Source organism: Cupressus sempervirens, chromosome 7 (assembly GCF_028749045.1).
Source record: "Cupressus sempervirens isolate cs-2001-9-10 chromosome 7, ASM2874904v1, whole genome shotgun sequence".
Taxonomy (NCBI): domain Eukaryota; kingdom Viridiplantae; phylum Streptophyta; class Pinopsida; order Cupressales; family Cupressaceae; genus Cupressus; species Cupressus sempervirens.
In genome coordinates, this window is record NC_143124.1 from 143356484 (window position 1) to 143371494 (window position 15011).

General features: G+C 33.9%; 1 protein-coding gene across 1 annotated transcript in view; it reads left to right on the forward strand.

Annotated features, from left to right (window-relative positions):
- The first annotated feature begins 5863 nt into the window (after nucleotides 1-5863).
- LOC149545932 (structural molecules protein) overlaps nucleotides 5864-15011 on the forward strand; it is a 134524-nt gene continuing 125376 nt past the window's right edge. The window contains exons 1-2 of the mRNA XM_089790885.1: nucleotides 5864-6221; nucleotides 6554-7516. Of these exons, the coding sequence (XP_089647011.1) occupies nucleotides 7293-7516 (224 nt within the window). The 5' untranslated portion in view covers nucleotides 5864-6221; nucleotides 6554-7292. The remainder of the gene's footprint in view (nucleotides 6222-6553; nucleotides 7517-15011) is intronic.

A 15011-nucleotide genomic window follows, 5' to 3' on the forward strand; every position in this document is an offset into this window, starting at 1 on the left:
CAGTTACCACAAGAACAAATCTACAGATCCCTTAGATGTCATAAATAACTAGTTATTACTGATACTCGGTAAACATTTCACAAAAATGTTGTAACTTGGTAGATTAATTTGTTACTAATCATCAAACATTCATAGTTATTGACATGTGTGCAAAAGTAAATAACATGAACACAAGAGACACTAGATTTAACGTGGAAACCCAATACGGGAAAAACCACCAAGTAACTAGCTACCAATTTTCACTCTTCTGAAGTGAGCCCTGTTAGGAGCCAACCTGGTTAAAGGTTACAAAACACACTGTTAGGTGTGACCCTGTTAGAGGATTTAATCACCTTGTTAAGAGTGACCTTGCTAGAGGTCTTTAGAACAATTCAACTAAATTGTCACCTTGTTAGAGGATTTACAAAATGGCTGTTAAACCAACTCTGTTAAGAGATTTTGAAGTCACTGCTACAATGGTTAGAAAGTAACAATGAATTGACCTGAATATAATGCAACTGAATTTGCTGATTACAGATCTTTGTTCTGCACCATTAGATCCTCCTTGATCAAATATAGCTTTGCTGCTCCTCAATGATCTCTGATCATCCTTCAAAATTTGCTCTCACAATAATTAATCCTCCTTTTCATATTCATATCACATCAAATTCATCATACGCTTAGAATTCACAACTTGACCTCTTATATATACCATTCAGATTATCAAGTCGGTTCATTCACAAGTTGCATTTACCAATAAACCATACATCAGTCAGCTACAAATATTACATTAAACAAATAAACTTTATTTCACAAAATAATGAAATCCTTCATTGGCTGACCCTGCTCAGTAAGCACTGCTTCCAGAAATAATTTCCTAAGTTAACCATCTCAACTCGATTAACACTACAAAATCTACAAAATCCTTTGGCTACCGAGTGAACTCGATAAGAACTGAATTTCCTTCGCTAACCATGAGAGCTCGGTAAGAACTGTCTTTGCCATATTTCCCTTTCATGACCGAGTAAGCTCGGTAACAACTGAATTTCCTTGCTTAACCTTGAAAGCTTGGTAACAACTGTCTTCACAAGATAAAGCCTAAGAATGCTTAGTAGACACTATAAACCTTCTGAGCTTGGTAGACTCTATCTTTTGCCTTGCTGACCAACAGAGCTCAGTAGACTCTATCTGATAACTGATATAACATTTGTGTAGCATCAAAGACAACACACAATTGTATCCAACAGCTCCCAATCTACGAAGTACTATTATTTAATTATCTAGATGCATGGCAATTATGAATTTTTAATACCCACATCGCATCTGGTCATTATTATTTTTTAAGTGAAGTGTATTGCCTTTATCATTATCCATTGTTTAGAGCCTTTTGCATCTCTGTTTTACCCTATTTAGGCCTCTGTGTTTCTGTTGAAGCTGTGTTTTAGACTTTTCCTTAGCTTTTTTTAGCCTTGATGGAGCCAACCATTTATTTCTCTCTCACTGCCTGGAAGTTAGGACTATGGCTTTTAGAGGGTCAGTTAAACAGGAAAGATAAAATCAAATCCTCAATCCTATTGATGATGTGTCTAGGTTTGCAATTTCTTGGGCCATTGGTGAAAAGGTGTTCAATTACGACTTCACTTGGCACATTAATAGTTCTATTATCAACTCCTTTATAGGATGCCTAGCTAAGGCAAACATTGATAATGAGAAAATCATCCGACTCTACTATAATGTCTTCAACCCAACATGGTTAGTTGGTCTAGAAAATGTAGTGCTTAATATGGGCTAGAAAGCTAAGAATCCTGCTTCCTGAAGTGTATATGGCATACTCACTAGACTATGTCTTGTATGTTAGTGTAGCTAGGCAATCGTCTATTTACATTAAGGACAATATCCAATTCTTTTCAACTTGGCCAAAAATGGAGGCAAGCATAAACTTCCTCCTTTGCTAGAGAGGAATCAGAGAGAACCCAAGTAAGGAGTGGCTTATTAATTTTCTCCAAATGTTTGAAGCTTACATTGAACTGAACATCTCCTTTGAGGACCTTGATAGGTTGGAATTCATTCTGCCCAATATGATTAAATCCAACAGAGAACTTTCGACTAATGTTTTCTCTCCCAGATCAAAGGCAAACAACATGGATAAAGTGAAAGATATCCTCATGGTTTGTGAGAGGAAAGAGGAGGAAGCTCATGGTGTTCGATGGTCCAGTACTCCTTTTTGGCTTTCATTAGTTTCTTATTATTTGTTAATATGTCTCTCTTAGTTTGATTTTAAAAAGTTATAGACTTTAGTTTATCTTTCCATCGTTTGGTTTTTGCACTGGTAGATCCTTACTGCTTGCCCTATTTCCTAGCTTTTCTTTTCACCCTTCTTTATAGATTCCTTTTTTGGATTTAGACTACTTGGCTACTATTTGGGCCAGAGCCAATTTTTTGTATTGCATATAAAATATAGTAATGAATATATGATGAAGGTTTATTGCGTTTCATGATTGTTTCTCTCTCCTATTCTCTGTAGCTATTTAATTTTGATGTATATTTACTTCAAAATACAATGGTGGGGGGATTGATCATTGATTTCTTTTAGTCATCCCCTCTCAGTTTCTCCTTTTTATCTTCAGATTCTTCTTCCATCATAAGCTTAGATTGCTGATCTCAATTAATCTAATAGCTCTTTAATGGAATTTAAAACTATCAAGCCTCTCTTTGTAATGAAAGGTGAATGTTTTAGCCTGATGAACTTTGGGATCTGTTACCTTGTTTTTAGTTGCAGCTTGGTTACCAACAACTTATGTAAACTCATAGTCTAAATATGAACAATTCATTTAAAGGGTAAATTTGAAATTCTTCACACAATGGTAGATTTAGCTATAATATGTTAGTAGTTTATTCCTCAAGACTCTGATTCATTTCAATAATTGAAAGAGGGAAAAAGATATTTATTAAATTAATTCCAGGGAAATGATCTTTTTTGCAATAAAGGATAATTACTCACAAAATTTTAATCATTAGGACCCATATGATTAATCTATAGCTGGATTCATGTGTAATTAGGCAAAACACCTCCTTTTGAAGGTTCTCTTATGGATGTCAGTTATATTTGAACACTTTGGGTTACGCCACTTTGAAGATGGCTCCAGTCAACTTAAGGATTACTCTGTTTGATTCAGGTTTAGGTCATTCTGAGATACTCATTAAATCATATGATGTTGCTTTATATTTATGATCCTATGGTTCTTTGTTTGCTTATATGAGTGGCTGTATGAATCGTCAGTGTTAGACTTTTTCCTACTTCTTTTTTTGTACCCTTGTATTATTAATTAGGTGTAGCTTAGTATTTGGTTGATATTATTAGATGTATTTAGATATCTTTTCTTAGATTTTAAATTTGTGTGGTTTAGTGCTGATGGCTTTATTTCATTTCTTTTTAAAGCTATTTCATCTCTTATATTATTATTGGTTTATTGCTGATACGAAGGTCGTCATATTGGTCTAAAGTTAATTAAGTTAATATGTATGCTTCTCTAACAAACTATGGAGGGGCTTGTTGTGATGTTTAGTTTCAGGATCACTAACCCTGTTTTTTATATTAAGCATAGTTGGTAGTAGATAGATCTGATGCAGGTATTCTGTCATCTAATTGGCAAGCCATTTTCATGACCAAGAGGGTTTTCGACAAATGTATTGAATTTTGTTTCGTAAGAAAATGTAACCATTTGGGGTATGCCCCTTACTCATTTGTATTAATCAATGTATCTTTTAATTGTGTTTTGACTGGGGTATGCCCCTTTCACAATGTAATAATATAGGACATTCTGTCCCGGGCTAGACTGGAGGTTTTCTTCTCTGTTCTTTCCTACTAATGCCCATTTGTACGAAGCAAAAGTTGATGTAATCTTTTAATTATATTAATAAAATTTATCATGGCCTTGGCCATTTACCGATAAAATAATAATAATAAATTTAGGCAAAACACCTAATGTTAGATCGTCAACAACATGGGATGTTTGGTTAAAATACTTAAAATATCAAGTACAACTAAATTAAATTGTACACGAATGACAAAAAGACCATACTAATATAACATGCATATGAGTAGGAGATCCGTATATTAATAGTCTAATCTTAGTAAGATATTACAATATGCTTTCTTATGGTTAGGATCTAACTTAGTATAATTCATTATATATAACAAGAATTTGAGAAACATTATTAGTGTTAATCAATCTTCCCGTCCTATTTCTTTCTTATACTAGAAATGATCATAATATATTACAACATAGATAGCTATCAATTTTATTTATAGTCAATACTAACTTTCAAAACAAGTTTGAAGTGGTTTGTGTTTGCAGAGCAAGAACAAAATTCAATTTGCTTAAAGCATAAAACATAATAGAGATGGGAGTGCATGATCTTGAATATGATCAAGAGACAAATAAATGTAGAGGCAATATTTGCCTTGAAATAACATTGTATCAAAGATTTAGAGATTATAATAAATCTAGGAAGAAAATAACATAGATATGTATTAAAATACTGGGATATGACCTTCTCGGGCAATACTGGAGGTTTCTTCTCCATTCTTTCCTACCAGTGCCCATTTGAGTGAAGGTACTAACTATTTGTAATTTTTTTTCCAATTTTTATATATAATCAAATGCTTTGACCGTTTACCCGTAAAAAAATTAAAAATCACAAAACATACACAATTAAAAATTATCTTTTGTCAAAGGGTCCTTGGTCTACTGGTGAAGTTGAAAGGCTCACAAAAAGCCCACTAGGGATCAAGTCTTGCCGAGTACAAGGCTCCTGACATCTAAAAGGGTTGAGGCTAGGATCGTGCCCTGGGTGAATAAAACATAATAGAGATGGGAGTGGATGATCTTGAATATGATCAAGAGGCAAATAAATGTAGAGGCAGTATTTGCCTAGAAATAACATTGTATCAAAGATTTAGAGATTATAATAAATCTAGGAAGAAAATAACATAGATATGTATTAAAATACTGGGATATGCCCTTCTCAGGCAAGACTGAAGGTTTCTTCTCCATTCTTTCCTATCAGTACCCGTTTGAGCGAAGATACTATCTATAATATTTTTCCAATTTTTATATATAATCAGATGCTTTGATCGTTTATCGATAAAAAAATTAAAAATCACAAAACATACACAATTAAAAATTATCTTCTGTTAAAGGGTCCTTGGTCTACTGGTGAAGTTGAAAGGCTCACAAAGAGCCCACCGGGGATCAAGTCTTGCTGAGTACAAGGCTCCTAACATCTAAAAGGGATGAGGCCAAGATCGTGTCCCGGGTGAATTTGACGGAATGGATACCCCTTAGTCCTTGGTTCTTAACCAAAGAAACTAGGTGGAAGAAAGCTGAATCTCCATAAAATAAAATAAAACATCTTCCTCCTATACAAGTGTGTTTTTAACAAATAGTAATAAAAAATATTTTATATAATTTCAAATATATATAAAATTATATACATTTAAAATTTATTCACAAAAAATACACAATTAGAAAGTACACATCAAATTTCTTTCTTCCTCCTATACAAGTGTTTTTAACAAATAATATAACCCAAGAGAGCATTACATAGAAATATTGTAGAACAAGGACTTCAACTACTTATTTGAATAAGATCAAGTGAAGAGAACGACGACTCTGATTATCAAACTTCATAGAAGAAAACTTCATAGAAGAAGAGACAAGTTAACCAAAACTTTGCAGCTAGATTACTTCCACCTTGGGAGTGATCGTGTGAGTCCCATAGACTACTTTGACCTCGTAGAATTCATTAATATTTATCATATCATATCATGGCCTGCATAATAAATATCATATAACTACGCATTGTGCGGCTCCATTGGCATGTGACCACACGACTAACTCATGTAACCCGATTCTGTTCTGATGGTAGTCAGATGATAATTTCTTTTTCCCTAGTTTCTTTTTCCCTCATGAAAATGCGAATAGAGGCGCTTGTAGAAAACGCCAGTATCGCAGCTTCTCCCGATCTACGCATTCAAAGATTGTGCGTAATGAGGGAAGAACCTCGCAGATCGGATGGCTGATGCAGGTGCACATCTGCTGGAATTTTAAGGCATCTATGCTGGAAAAATCAGAACGAGGTTTTGGAAAGAAACATGGCTATCTAACGATCATTCAGTTTAGAAATCCTCCATAAGCAACCTATAAAATTCGAAATTCGAAATTTTCCAAATTTTCACTGTAAGTATTGTATGCCTGATAAACTTTGAACTCTTAGCTGTATGAAGTCGTTTGTTTTAGAGGTTAGGGGAGGATTCAGTCAAAATAAGAAATTAGCTCCTTTACGGGAACTTGTGTTGGAAATTAGGGCCTTTTCAAAATGCATTTTAGTGTTTTATGTTGAATTTCCGTATATCGCTATAAAACATTGTTTAACTAGGAGGAAAATCGCATTTTGTTTAAGCTTCGTTATAAATTCTTTTTATTTCGGAACGCAAGTCTGGCGATAGGCGATTTGGTAAAAGAAAAATCTGAAAAGTTGAAGACTGATCCTTTCAATCGGGATTCTGCAGGCATCTCAGGGCAGGTAAAGGTTAATTTTCAAACATTAGCTGAGAAGGTGCATTATTAAGGCTTGTACCCGTTGCATATGTTCAGTTGAATTTTTGAAGGATATGAAGCGGTTTTCGTGGAAGAGGAGGGATGTCTGACACTGGAAGAATAGCGACCGACTTATTCCGTATTTGACATTGAAACCATTGAATCTCAAAGACTTATTCCGTATTTGACGTTGAAACCATTGAATCTCAAATACTTTCAAGGACAAGCTTAGAATTGCAAAGTATTTCCCGAAATTCTAAGATTTCACGTCAGAAAAGGCTAACTCATTTACGGTTTACCAGACTAAGGGTAAATTTTTTCACACAGTTGTCGAGAAAGAGGATTTAGGTTGTTTGTAATACTGAAAAGCTGGTTCAAGCTGCTCAGTTACGGATATTCACACAGAAAGGGCGAAGAATAGAGCAGAGATCGGTTGATGCTATAATCGAAAGCATCAGATTACATGGCAAGCTTTTTGGAAAAAGTGTGCAAGGCTAGTATTACAGTTGTCTGACATTGTGAGCAGGTTGCCAGATAGTGTGCACAAGCTGTCCTGTACTATTCAATTCAAAATATTCGCCGCATAGGATCAAGTCTAAACAGGATCAGAAACTGATTTTCAAAAAGGAAAGGAAGGGCCACAGGCCTTTGGGTGGCTCTAAAGGTCCTAGGATATATATTCGTCATTTAGCTCGTAAAAGATTAAACAGGATGTTCTATGGAACGATGGTTTGGGATCCATGGCTGATAGTCTCTCAGATTGTCTGTCTACAATGTCTCTATTATCTCAGTCTTGGGATGTTCATGTGGATTCTCGTGGGATCAAGGGTTCCGAGATTGACACTCTTTTATTTCTTCGATTTCACAGCATTGTCAGTCTCGACAGTCACTGGATGGTGCATATTAGGTGCTTTCTTTCTCAACGCTCTTGCAGGGTGAGTTTTATTTAGAAAGCATTTTTTTTAATGATTTAATAATTATAGAAAGAAACACCTTGCATTTAGATTATTTATTTAGTTGTGAATATTGCAGAGAAATAGTTGCTAGTTACTTAGGATCTAAAATTTGTGTAGGATTCTGAAAACAGGAAAAGTAGCATAAATATAATGACATCTGGACAAGCCTGCAATATATTTATATACTCTTCCATTCTGAAGTGAGAAGTATAGGACCATATCAAACCCTAGGTAAGATAATTGGCACAAAGATGCTGAAAGGTGGCTTATAGGACTTATCACACCAAAACGAAAAGTGCATATAAAAGATTTGTTACCCATCCAGCGCATAGAATTGTCACAAAGATAATCACTGCCTATGCACTTTTAGAGATAGTTTAGGTGTAATCAGTTGTACAAGAATACAAATAGAATTATCACGAAGATTTATGACCCATCAAACAGATTGAATTGTCACTTATGATTTGTGATTTATCAAGCAAGTAAAATGTCACTACTATTTGTGATCCGTAAAACAAATAGAAATGACCGGTTATTGTGATCTATAAGCCTGACTGCAGCCCACAATGCTTATGATAAGAAAAGTATTTGTTATGGGCGTATTTTAAATTCCTATAGAGTTCCTTTTTGTAACATCCTCTTTTTCTGGGTCTTAGCTAACAACTAGCATGCTGCATAACATTGAAATATAGATACTACTACACATTTATGAGAAGTCAGTTATAACAATTATGTTTATGCAAAAAAGATTAACGGTTACAATTAATTTAACTGAAATATCATATCTAACAATTGAAGGCATCATCAATAAATCTAATATAGAGGATATAAGTTTTCCATACCCTAAATTCCGAAACTGAAATCCGCCCAGGGTAGTATATGCAATGTTACAAGCTAGAGTTGCCGTTGCACCAAAAGATCGACTTGTTAATGTCTGATACAACCACTAGACTTATAGAACACAGGAGGTGGTTAAACCATGTCATGAATCCCGAACGGGAAGGCCGTCGGTTAGTCCAACAATTCCCCCCTCAACGTTACCTGAGGAGATTCAAACCTGTGACCAAGCTCTGATATCACTTGTTACAAGCTAGAGTTGTCATTGCACCAAAAGATTGTTCTGTTAATGCTTGATACAACCACTAGACTTATAGAACACAGGTGGCGGTTAAGCCATGTCACGAATCCCGAAGGAGAAGGCTGGCGGTTAGTCTAACATGTAAAACCTGAGTTAGTCCACATATACCACTTAGGGCACAAATAGTTATTGACCAATACCATTTAGGGCATCAAATACCATTGTATCATCCCTTTTCTTGTTGCTAAATATGGAAATAACATATAGTTAAAAGATGAGGCTGTGGATACCCTCCATCAATCTATCTTCTAACTGCTAGTACTCTCACCTTTGGTGATCACAATAGCAATCTTGCCACTAAACCTACCCTAGCCAGGGATTTCCAATGGACACTGTGTGCTCGATCACCCATCACTCGACTTGCCAATCATGTTATTTTCCTTAGGTCTGATTCATCTTTATGATTTTGCAACTTTATCCATCTGTCCAATTCATATGGACCATACCATCATCTCAGCCCTTCCCCATCTATTCTGGATGATCTTTGGTGTGATTTTTCAACTTACATTGTATAATATTTAGTTATGCAAAAATAAATGTTCATCCTGTTTTATTCAACATTACATTTTTAGCTTCCTTGAAATAGTGTTGTGTCCAAGGTTCAATGTTGAGTCTAGAGCTCTGATACCATATGTAACATCCTCTTTTTTTGGGTCTTAGCTAACAACAAGCATAACATTGAAATGCAAGTACTACACATTTATGAGAAGGCATTTATAACAATTATGTTCATACGAAAGAGATTAACAGTTACAATCAATTTAACTAAAATATCATAACTAACAATTGACGACATCATTAATAAATGTAAAATAGAGGATTTAAGTTTTCGATACCTTAAATTCTGAAATTGACACCTAGGGTAGCATCTGCAAAACCTAGGTTAGTCCACATATACTACTTAGGGCACAAATAGTTAATGACCATTACATTTAGTGCACCAAATACAACTATATCATTCCTTTTCCTATTGCTAAATATGGCAATAACATATAGTTAAAAGATGTGCTCATTTTTTGTTATTCACATAAAAAACGAACAATTATAACATCCATCAAGTAGGCCTAGCTCAAGCTTACAAATATATTTCGTGTTCACTTGGAAGATGAACTAATCTAATTGATTACCAATTACATTGAAGAGGAAAAGTTGATTTCATTGTCAACGATATTAATCAATCTAACATATCTTCAATTTGTAATTTCAAATATCATAAAAATAAAATACTTGTTACTAGAAGATATTGAATGCAGAGTCATAACTCTGTCTTGTGCAAGCCTTGGCATCTGGTGGACAGAAGCATTGTCAGGGGCTTAACCCCACAACTGCAGACCCTTCAATGTCCCCACACAATCTCATCTTAGAAAGATCCTCCCTACTCGGAATTAGAGATGGAATAGCTTGTCCAACCAGTGAGCATCTTGGTACTAGAGTATCAATCCCATCGCTTGACAAGGCATCAAGATCTAAACATTGGACTACCATGAGCTGACTCAGTATTACTTATGCAGTTTAATTATTCATTTACTTCCATTTACTAATATTCATTTGTTCTTGTGGGGATACTTGTCCTCACCCATTTGTGCCTTACCTTCCTGGTCTAGGGTGTATCTTATGAGGTCTCAATGTATACGATGCATTTTAGTATAGTAATCATAATTCTCCTATTGAGTCTGGTTCTTATCTCCACGGTATATAGACTATACCACTGCATAATCTGGATCTCATAAGTAATATCAGAACAAGCTTTGTATATTTGTTTGTTGTTCACAATACACATTTGGTTGTGATTAATAAGCAAAAATGATATAAGTGAAGAGTGAGAGTTGATCGGGTTTGTACATTTTGTATGACATCCATCACCTAATATACACAAAAAGAATATGAAAAGAAAAAATAGCTTCCATGTTCTCTAATTCATTATTCAAGGCCTTCAGATAATGCCAATGTTTCTAATCGATGAATCATGAATGCAAGACATCGGTATGATCGTTTATTTACAACGGTATGTCTGAAAGAAAAGGCTAAATGTATGTAAAAGTGAAACATGGCAGATGGTAGCATGACCTGAGAATTGATATTCACATTGGTGATCGCAACACGTCACCAAGAGCTTCAATCACAAACTTGCTTTTTGAACTATGAGCAATTGCTGGTTAATTTCTAGTTTTGGATGCCGTAATGCAACAAAATTTGTGATATATTAATGCCACATATGTTTTTTTGATCAGTTTTCAGATTTTTTATGATTATGAAAAGAGATGGGTGCGCGAAAAAGGAAGCACACTTTGGTAGCGGAAAACTCACAGATAACACTACTCGCTCCCTCCCTTACAAGAAAGGGAGTTGTGTAGCATGATCGTCCATCGATCATTAGTAACTCCTCATAAATCTTAAAATGCATTTTTAAAAGAAGATTATAGCCGATATGGAGTTGGCAATATGTCAACGTCATGACATTGATGAGAGAGATATAATTATAATTACTCAAGGTTGATATATATATACAAAATATAATTATATATCGACATCATGTTATTTGATGTCACTTATGATTGTATGTACACCTATGCATATGTATATATATGTATGTGTGTAATTTAAAATCATGTGGTTCTCTTTTTTTTCCTTTCAATATATTTTTTATACAGACGCATATGTCAGCATATATGGCCATACGTGTAGGTGCAATTATAGGTGTTAAAATACCATGGTGTCAATATATAGATTCACATACTGACGACAATTTAATGGCACAAGAAAATTAAAAGAAGGTAACAACTCCCTTCCCAATAAATACAACTCCCTTCCCAATAATTATTTAAACGTTTACTTGTTTTAAAAACTAACTGAGTAGCTCATGATTGTCCAACGTATACTCTTGCTTGTCTAGCCATTTCCCCTTAGCCATAGGAGTTCACGACTCGTACCTATTTGTCTAGTGGTGGTGGTGCCATGTGTCCAATTCCTTTTTGGCAATGCTTTCCCCCCTTCGATGTGCTCCTACTGGGAAAGGAAATCCTCCATGATTGTATCATATTCCTCAATAAAATCATAATTTTCATAATAAGTTATTATTCATAAACCAACAATGGCTAATCACTATATCACTTCCCATGAATTCATAACGAATAACCATTTTCCAAGTTTTTCAAGATAATGATATAATAATATCATAACAGTTAGGTACCATGTCATCTTAACATGAATCTTAACTAATTTTACCTATCAACCAACTTGACATGAAACTTCAATGGCTATATGAACAAATTTTAAATTGAGTCGAAAATTGGGATGCAACATACCCTTACCCTTGTGTTTCACCGTCCTTGATGAACTTTGAAATTTGAAGAAACACAATTAGGAGCATTTAAAATTGGGATGTAACATACCCTTCCCCTCTGTGTTTCATCATCCTCGATGAACTCTGCAACTATAAACACTAAGAGAATATTCCTAATAAACACTAAGAGAATATTCCTAATACATAATAAATGTATAACATCGTAAAATCATTTCATTTCAAAATTAAATCAAAATCCAAGCCATGATCAAAATTGTAAAGTTTCTTACTAGATTTCAATTTCGATGGCCGACTTATGCACAATTTTATTGTAGGTATTATCACTGTTGACAAATGATAGATTTGCTTCAGAATCTATAGAAGTTAGTGCATATATAATATAATATTTTTGAACTTAGAATGTCCTTCTATCTTTTGATGTGCTTGCATTAATAGATTTTGATGCCTTGTTTACTCAGGCAGATCAAGTATACATATTGATTGAAAGGGTGTGGGGATGAATGGTCATGTCTCCAAATGGAGACATGGACATTCATCCTCACACTTGTTTGGAGGTAACTAATCATTCACGATTTGCAGATCATGTATGTATATCGAGTGAAAGGGTGTGGGGATGAATGGTCATGTCTCCCCGAATGGAGACATGAACATTCATCCTCTTGCCTGTTCGGAGGTAACTAATCATTCACAATTTGTTACGGACTTAAACCAAGTATAACAATGTATAGATCAATAGTGATCTAAATATCAAAGGAATCAGAATAACTTTCGGTCATGTCTTAAATGATCTCAGAAAGATTAAAAAATAAATAAAAAATAAATAAATAAATATATATATATTGCATTGGTCACATACAACAAATATGTATGCATATGTATAACAGTATGTGCATCATATTGTTGTACATATGTACATATAAATATGCTGATCATAGTAATGTCAAACCAAAGCTACATGCTTTAACCTACATGCTTTATCATGCCTTAAATGATCTTATTATGTATCATCAATTTCAATTGTGCATTGTTCACATACAACAAATATGTATGCATATATGTATAACAATATGTGCATCATACTGTTGTATATATGTACATATATATATGCTGATCACAGTAATGTCATACCAAAGCTACATGCTTTAACACTCTCTCTTAGCTAGGGAAAACAAAGTGCATATATATAAGTTCTCCTTATTTGAAAAGTAATATCCTCTACATATATTTATGAAAATCAAGTCTCATGATATTCTTTCGAGTTATGATGTGTACACAGATATCAAGTCTCATGATATCCACCATAAAAGTTCATGGTATATCCATAGATCTTATGTCACATAATATCCACCATGAATTTGAACATATTGATCTTCAATAGATATCAAGTCATATGATATCTATCACCATGCTCTTTTAACTATCATGATTTTTTCATGAATATCAAGTCACATGATATTCTATTACATCCCAAATTTTTGACCTGATTTTAAACTTGCTCATAACCGTTGGATTTAATGGATTTTTCTTTCATGATTATGTGAAGTAGGTAGTTATTGATATTTGTTGTATTAACTGTTAATGAAGATGGTCGTTAACCATTAACTGTTATATGATGTTTAACAATTGCTTGATTTTGGGAATTATGGTTAATAATTTAAAGTCTTTTAAATGTTTATATGAAAATTATTATGGAATTGTTATTATGGTGGAAGTGCTTTCATAGGTGATTGCAGGAGAAGATGAAGGGGGGCAACATTGATAAATCGGATCATCAGAATGGGATATTTGCTTAGTCTAGTCAACAGGATTGACATGTATGACCTTAAACTTCTTTGGTAAGGGCTTGATGACTTGACCACAGGAATCATCTGTGGGAGCTGCATGAACTATTTAAATAAATAATGTGAGAAACATAAAATAATTGAGTTAAAATATAAAATGTATCTCAAAGGATTCAAAATGATCTTTCATCATATATATATATATATATATATATATATATGTACGTACATATAGATATAAAAATGAAGTGGCACCGTTAAATTATTTTCTTATAATATAACGATGCCACCTCACTAATATATTTACATGTACATATATAAATATAAATTATAATAATATTCCAATTATAATAATACTCAAATGATAACTTCCAACTCTTTTTTTCCATTTTTTTATTCTTTCCTTGTTTATAACCGATTAAACACTTGGCATAATAAATTGACAAGTATTCTTATGTTATGGAGGCCAAAGGGTCTCCTTAGTCCTTTTTATATCTTGAGTCGAGTGAGACAAATCGCAAGAGAGCACATTCCCGTTTCTTTCCTTTTATATATTACATTCTTCCTTGCTTTTGGCAGCTTCAAATTACCATCGATACTTTGCTTCATATTATCGAATATCTGCAATACCAATGAAACCTCATATTTTTTCATAACAACGCCATATTCTACCGTATATGCTCTTTCCTCACTGAGGAATTAAGTATTTCATATACTGAAGTTACATCTTCAATCAATAGCAGAAGAGCAGATGTTGAGATTAGATTGAAAAGATCATTGCTGAAAGAGATTATTGGAAGAAGGAGATTGTTGAAGCAAAATATGTGATTCAATCATTGTTTTGTCACTGATGTCAAACTTGCTATTTGCTGGTAAGACAATTGCTTATAAGATTCAAGTACTATTACTTAGTTGATTGATGAAGAGGATTTGATCAATAAGATGTAACAACAACACCTAGAGGAAAGGTTGAGTTATGATTATGTAATGAAGTACAAGAATCAGTTAAGACAGTGATGACATGATGAATTGATAATCTACTTAAGGTTGCAAAGGCTGGTTACACTTAGAAACTTTGGAAGAACGGGTTACTCAAAGATTGTCTACTAAGCTCGACCAAGTTGTTAGTAGGTACTAAGCAAAGTTAGTTCAAGCCGAGTAGAAAATCAATTGGTGCTGAGTAAAAGCAAATTTTAGTGTATGCCGAGCAGAACAATAGATGCCGAGCGCCAGAAAACTTTAGTTGATGCT